Source organism: Tachypleus tridentatus, chromosome 9 (genome assembly GCF_004210375.1).
Source record: "Tachypleus tridentatus isolate NWPU-2018 chromosome 9, ASM421037v1, whole genome shotgun sequence".
Taxonomy (NCBI): Eukaryota; Metazoa; Arthropoda; class Merostomata; order Xiphosura; family Limulidae; genus Tachypleus; species Tachypleus tridentatus.
This window is the reverse complement of record NC_134833.1, coordinates 25,922,243-25,928,960: the sequence shown is the minus strand read 5'-3', so window position 1 is coordinate 25,928,960 and position 6,718 is coordinate 25,922,243. Positions and strand designations below refer to the sequence as shown.

Below are 6,718 nucleotides of genomic sequence, written 5' to 3'. Positions count from 1 at the left end.
TGATGGTAATAAGGAGATGGTTGTCACAGACAAGCGAAGAACCTTAGCTGAAACAATTCTGCAGCTGCGTGAAAATGAAAAAAATACTTACAAAACTACAAATAATTTTTTTAAATTTGTCCTGTTCTATTATGGCTGCCAAAGATGAACCTTTATTCCAAACCATAAAAAGAACATTGATCAGTGAGGGGGTTCCTAGAAATAGTATAGTTACAGTGATGGAAGCTTGCAAGAAAGAAAGTCTTGACTTTCATTCCATGATTGAAAATTTCACTGACCACAATAATTTCCAGCCTTACATTGAAGATAATTTGTCATTTGTAAAACCTGTTGAGTATGACCTGGGAATTGCTGGTGATGGGGAAACATGACACAATGCAGTAACTTTCTTTATTAGATACTCTGAAGTGTTTGCTTAAACATGATGATATTTTTTGCCAGGTTGCTTATCCTCGCCAGTCAGCTGATGATTGTCTTAGAGATGTCGTTGATGGTGAACATTTCAAAAACCATACATTTTGGCAAAAACTCCCCTTGCCCTTCAAATCATTCTCTATTTTGATGAGTTTACAGTTGTGAACCAGGCTGGAATACGAGCTCTTGCTTATAAATATGTTGCTTTCTACTATCAGTTAGGCAATATTGAACCTGCTTTGAGATCTCCGCTTCATTGTATATTCTTAGCAATCTTGGTGAAGACCCAAAGTGTAAAAAAACATGGGCTAAATACAGTGATGAAATCTTTGATTGAAGAACTATCTGTTCTTGAAAACATTGGTATTGACATTGTCAAACCAGAGGGAACATTTAAATTTAGAGGTGCACCTCTTGCTATTGGAGGGTTTCTTGAATCATTTTCTGCTCTCAGAGCATGTAGATTATGGATGGTAACTCGAGATGATTTAAGAAAGTTGAATGATATTTCAAAATGTCCAGAGAGATATATTGCATCCTATAATTACCAAGTTACGATGGTCGAAACTGAACCGACTTTGTCAAGTACATGTGGGGTTAAAAAAAGATTGCCCCTGAACGTTCTGCAGCAATTTCATGTGGCAAATGCTCTACCATCTGATATATTACATGACCTTTTTGAATCTGACTTGGTGTCAGAAATTTTAGTTTTACTCATAGATCAGTATGTCTTGTCTGGATACTTCAGTCTTCAGTACCTTGCAGGCAGAGTGAAGGAGTTCCACTACAAAGGAACTGATAAAATCAATAGGCCTGAGCTTGTTATTTTGAGAGGGTCTGTACACATTAAGCAAAAAGCTGTGCAAGTTTGGTGTATCTTAAGGTTATTTCCATTACTGGTGGGTGATGCAGTGCCAGAAGGCCACAACAAATTGGAAGTTCTGTTGGCTTTGCTGAATATGGTAGAATTGATAATGTGTCCATCAATGTCATATACAAGCATTTAATTCTTAAATGATGTGATACAATAGTTCCATTTTCTTTATGAAAAAGAATTTCCAAATAGAACTCTCAAGCCAAAGGGACATTTTACTTTGCATTACCCAGAGATGACCCGCAGATTTGGTCCACTGAGGAATGTGTGGACCATGAGATTTGAGGCCAAACATAGTTTTTTTGTTGATGTTGCAAGACGTACCAAAAACAGGAGGAATCTAGCCAAAACAATGGCAATAAGACACCAGTATAAACTCTGTTCACATTTGGAAAGTAATGGATTTCTTGGAATAGATGCCTTTGATCTGACTAATCCTGTCAGATTGCCTGTGAATTAACTCTGAGAAGAGCGAAACCTTGTTAGTGCATTTGTTGGGTAAGGCGATTTTGTCACTAAAGCATCAGACTTGTACAGTCAGCTGCCTCAAATACAACACAGGGACAATGGTTGTTAGTAGCTATGAATTCGACAGTCTTCAATTTTCTTCAGTGATCTGTTGCTTTGTTCTTTGGGGAAAACCTTTTTTGTATTGTCAAAGATACCAAACTGTTGATCATCACAGGCATCTTCATGTTTACGTTGCAGAGCCAATGAGAAGCTATGAACTCCTGAGCATTCCAGATCTTTATGATCATTACCCATTGCCTTGTTATGTGAACAAAGGTGAAAATATGATCATTCTACATCACTACATTCGTGGTGACTGAATAATGACAAATTTTAAACAGAACTCTGTAATCAGTGGTAAATTTTAACCTATTTTATGTAACTTGGTGTGTACCTTCCAGTGACAAATTTCATCAAAAGATTTGACATATTTTATGTATAATTGTTTCTGCCTTTTTGTGACAAATATCATCAACATTTTCAAACAGAGAGAACTTGTCATATTAATATGTATCATGCATATTTGCACCAAAATCACCATTATCATCACCATCTATTGAGGTCAGACTACTTATATTTGCTTTCACCTTTTAAAGGCTACTATTTGTTAGGGAAAACCAAATTACTTATTTAGCTGATTTATACCAGTCCTGCTGATGTGAAATTTATGGAAATTTCATATATCTTTTTGGTGTTTTGTTGTTGTTCTTAAATGACAACGTTTCTGCATGTGTATACATATAAATCATTTTTGATCAGTACTATACTTTTAGATTTCAGAGAGATGGCTTTATCCTACCACATTACCTACAATAAAAAAAAAATTGTGGTGTTAGTGGATTATCTAAAATTGTTGCCCAGTAAGACTTCTGACAGCCTAAATCTGGATATAGATGCTACCAACTTGTCAGCTCAAGTGTTCATGGAAGACTGGCAGGACTGGACTGGGTGGATGTTCAATGGTCTGACATTCCAAAACCACGAGCAAAGTTGTGCGTGTCTCTGGTTTCTAATGCTGGTACCTCTGACGGAGAGATAGCTGTTGTGGTAAGTCGTTTGCAAGAATGCGCAACCCATTTAAATTTGAGTGATTTATAATAATTTATGTAGTCATTGGAAATCACTCTGTGGAAACTTTGTTCCGAAGAAAAGAAGTAAAATTGTTCAATATACATTATTCAACATAGCACAATTACTGTTGTTATTTTTTATTACAAATTTAGACCCGTTAAAAATTTATTTTTGACCAGAATCCACCGAACCCTGAAGTGCCTTCAAGCAAGCAGAGTGCATCTTCACCCGGCCCAAGTACTGAACAAATTCAGTCCATGTCATCATGATAGGATATTCCTAATGAATGTCAAAGAGATTTTTCAATCTGTTGGAGAAATAGTTTCATCTTTCACTTGAGACAATTAGGTCTTAGTTAGTATTTCAGTGCAATCAGTCAACCCCAGTTTGTGTTTTGAACTATTTGATATTTTCTTTGGTCAGCATCTTAGCATTCAAGCCTTGCCCAGTACCCTTTAAGCTGGAAAATTTGTCAAGTCTGCCTAGATCTACTACCTGTTGAGAAAGAAGGTCGCTTCCATTTACTGGATACAGTCTACACTGAGGTTTCCAACTATACCTTGTAAGTGCTGTGCAGTGAATACCATGTGTACCATTTCTGATTACAAGCGTGTAATTATATCTTTTTAGATGTCTTCATCTGTACTTGATAGCCTGCCCAACCTCTATTTTTCAGATATCCCACTTTAAGGCAGTATGACCAAGTATTGGATGAAATATGTAAGTGCTACCCTCAGCTGTCAGATGCCCCAAATCTAACACCCCAAGGTGTTCGTGTAAGTACTATCCACATGTGCATCATGTTATGTTTGTTGTGAAATATATTTTCATCAAAATATATTCTTTTATCTATACATTTGACTTTATGAGCCCAAAAGCCAATGAGCCCAATAAAATTCGTCCTAAAGTGCATAACAGGAATGACCATATCACCACTTGTAAGGGTGTAAATGTATTCAGAAAGAAATATGTTCATTAGTTAGAAAATAAATTAAATGACATATTTTTGTGTTGCATAATATTAGTGAAGAAACAAGTGAAAATTTTGTTATATTTTTTAAAATACACACAAGTATTTTATCTACCAAAGAGGGGATGTGGAAAATACTATTTTGATACTTTCAAATATTTGTTTTGTTTGTATACGATGTAACATGATTCAACTAATGAAACTCGACTAATATGACGCTAAAGAGTTAACCAGTATGTCTATAATTTTCAGTTTCTTAAATTAAACCTGAAAAATGCCAAAAGTGGTTTAAAAGAAATACTGTTTAAAATGATTATAGTTATATCAGGGCAGTTTTGTTATTCATTCTCAATAGAACTAATTCTGTTAATTCTAAATGCAGGAGCTGTGGAGGATGAGGCTTCGTCAGAAATTCCAGCGGAAGGATTCATCATTGCCTATAGTCCAAGAAAGAAGGAAAAAGACGAGAACTGCAACAGATGAAACCCCATCTCCAAACCACATCTCAGAACAGAGGCTATATGGATTAAAGCAATACTTGTGTGAAAAGCCAGTTGGGGAGGATGAAACTTCCACCGAAAAACACAAGGAATGGATGAAAACTCGTCTGCATTGCAGAAAAAAGGATGATCTTTGTAAAGTGGACTTGCGTATGGACAAAACTCTGTATGATCGTAGGAAACTGGTCATTGACAACACTCCTGTCAATGAATTTATAGAGCATTATACTTTCCTTGTGGCATTACCAGCATAGCTGTTGAATGAATTTAAGCGGTTAGGAAATGATGCAGAAAAAGAAGTGTCCAACTTTCTCTCTCAATATAAGGACTCCGTAAATTCTCACCTGCAGGTCAGAAACATATTACCAGAAAATAATCCATTGCTAGCATTAATTATGAAACAGTCCTCACACATGCCTGATGTTACATCTAGTATTGCCATTCTTGGTATCCCTTTTCTTCTAAAAGAAAGGGGAAGTATCTTGGTGGGTACTGAAGTTAGGGAACCTGCTGAGAGTGGTATATATATTCAATGTGGTTCAATTTCTCAATTTTGTGATCAGAAATTGTTGATGGCTTTGATATTTGTGCCACTGAAGATTTTGTGGAAGTATTCACTATGTATGTAGGGAGTTTTTATATCTTAAACTTTGCATTTCCAACAAAACTTAAGAAAACTTTCAACTTTGAAAGAGTTGTTCTGAAGCTTTATGATGAGTCCAGGAAAATTACCAAATCTGAAAAGATGTAGACAGATGTGTTCTTCAGTTGTTTGATCTCTTGAATGTCAAAAAACATAGCAGCGGGAAATCTATCAAAACGTCCAAAGGTAAAGGAAGAGGAAAGTGTTCAAAGCCATAAGGTTATATTAGATCTGGTAATAGTAACTTGTCATGTGTATTTGATCCAGGGCGAATTTTCAAAAACGAATCGTTGCTGCATTTTGAATTTTATTTTGGTACATGTATATTGATGTACAGTTGTGTTCAGTTTGAAATAAAAATGGTGCTGCTAAAATGGATTTTATATTTTTCAGGATGGTGGAAGGTTACTGGGACTTAGGTCGAATCATCAGATGGCTGCGGGGTTGACTGCTCAGTGATGGTTCTGCTGACCACAACTGACTGAAAATGGTCTCTTTGCCTAACAGTGACATTGCAGAGGTGGTGCTGACCGGGTCAACATGACTTATCTTCCATGGTTGTTCGATAGTCATAATGACAACATTCCATTGTTAATGGATGGTCATAATGACAACCGCTCCTTAAACGAATAGGGTCACACTGATTATGTCATGACTACTCTGTAGTGGTTTGCAGGTAGGCAATGAGACTATTGTCAGGTAGGCAGCATTGGCCAGAATGACTACCTAACGAAAGTCATAACGACTATCATAGAGCAGCCAAATTTATTACCTGCCAGTTATCCCTGCCACCATCACCTGACTATTTTCCGACTACACAGTAGTAAAAGTGACTAATATTTAATAGTCATATTAGGTAGTCATCGATTTTAGCGACTACTTGGAGAGTCTTTTTTTTGGCACCGCTTGATTACCTGATTTACTATTCAAAAGTTGTCGCCTTGACTAGTTCTTATTTTGAGTGTAATGCCACTTAAACCATTAAAACCAAGGAAATTTATTTTAAATTAACGAATTGAAAATTGAAAATAAAAACCAACTCACACTGGTTACGCAATACAATATGTGGTATTCCTCAATACGTGGATTTCCCCCAGAGAGTAGTCATCCTACTAGTCGGAGGTTCAAAGGACACCAAATTACAAAGTGTTCATCTAATTATTTCTACAAAGTCTTTCTGAGTTCGTTAGAAATAAAGAGTGAAAACGGAAGGTGCGCCACAGTTTTTAATAAATCAAAATACAATTACTAACACCATACACAAAAATAAAAGAGAGGAAATGGGTTTGTGGTGATTAAGATGGACTGTCAAAAATAAAAGGGAAGCAAAATCTTTGGAAGCTCAGAATCATACCAGGGATAGTGCGAGAAATGCGGGGCCTGGCATGGCCTAGCGCGTTAAGGCGTGCGCTTCGTAATCTGAGGGTCGCGGGTTCGCGCCCGAGTCGCGTCAAACATGCTCGCCCTCCCAGCCGTGGGGGCGTTATAATGTGACGGTCAATCCCACTATTCGTTGGTAAAAGAGTAGCCCAAGAGTTGGCGGTGGGTGGTGATGACTAGCTGCCTTCCCTCTAGTCTTACACTGCTAAATTAGGGACGGCTAGCACAGATAGCCCTCGAGTAGCTTTGTGCGAAATTCCAAAACAAACAAACAAAGCGAGAAATGCGTCTGCGCAGAGTGCCAACCAATAGGGAACACGAATTTACATTTCCGTGAGGATAGATTTGATATTTTT

General features: G+C 37.0%; 1 protein-coding gene across 1 annotated transcript; it reads left to right on the top strand.

Annotated features, from left to right (window-relative positions):
* The first annotated feature begins 2,581 nt into the window (after positions 1–2,581).
* Positions 2,582–5,246, top strand: LOC143227046 (uncharacterized). The gene is made up of 4 exons (XM_076458592.1): positions 2,582–2,845; positions 3,049–3,431; positions 3,546–3,645; positions 4,222–5,246. The coding sequence occupies exon 4, from the start codon at positions 4,234–4,236 to the stop codon at positions 4,591–4,593; it is 360 nt and encodes a 119-aa protein (XP_076314707.1). The 5' UTR covers positions 2,582–2,845; positions 3,049–3,431; positions 3,546–3,645; positions 4,222–4,233; the 3' UTR covers positions 4,594–5,246.
* Positions 5,247–6,718: the final 1,472 nt, after the last annotated feature.

What these genes read in the sequence shown, in the direction of transcription:
- LOC143227046 (XM_076458592.1), top strand. Translation starts at nt 4,234, where the DNA reads ATGAGGCTTCGTCAGAAATTCCAGCGGAAGGATTCATCATTGCCTATA.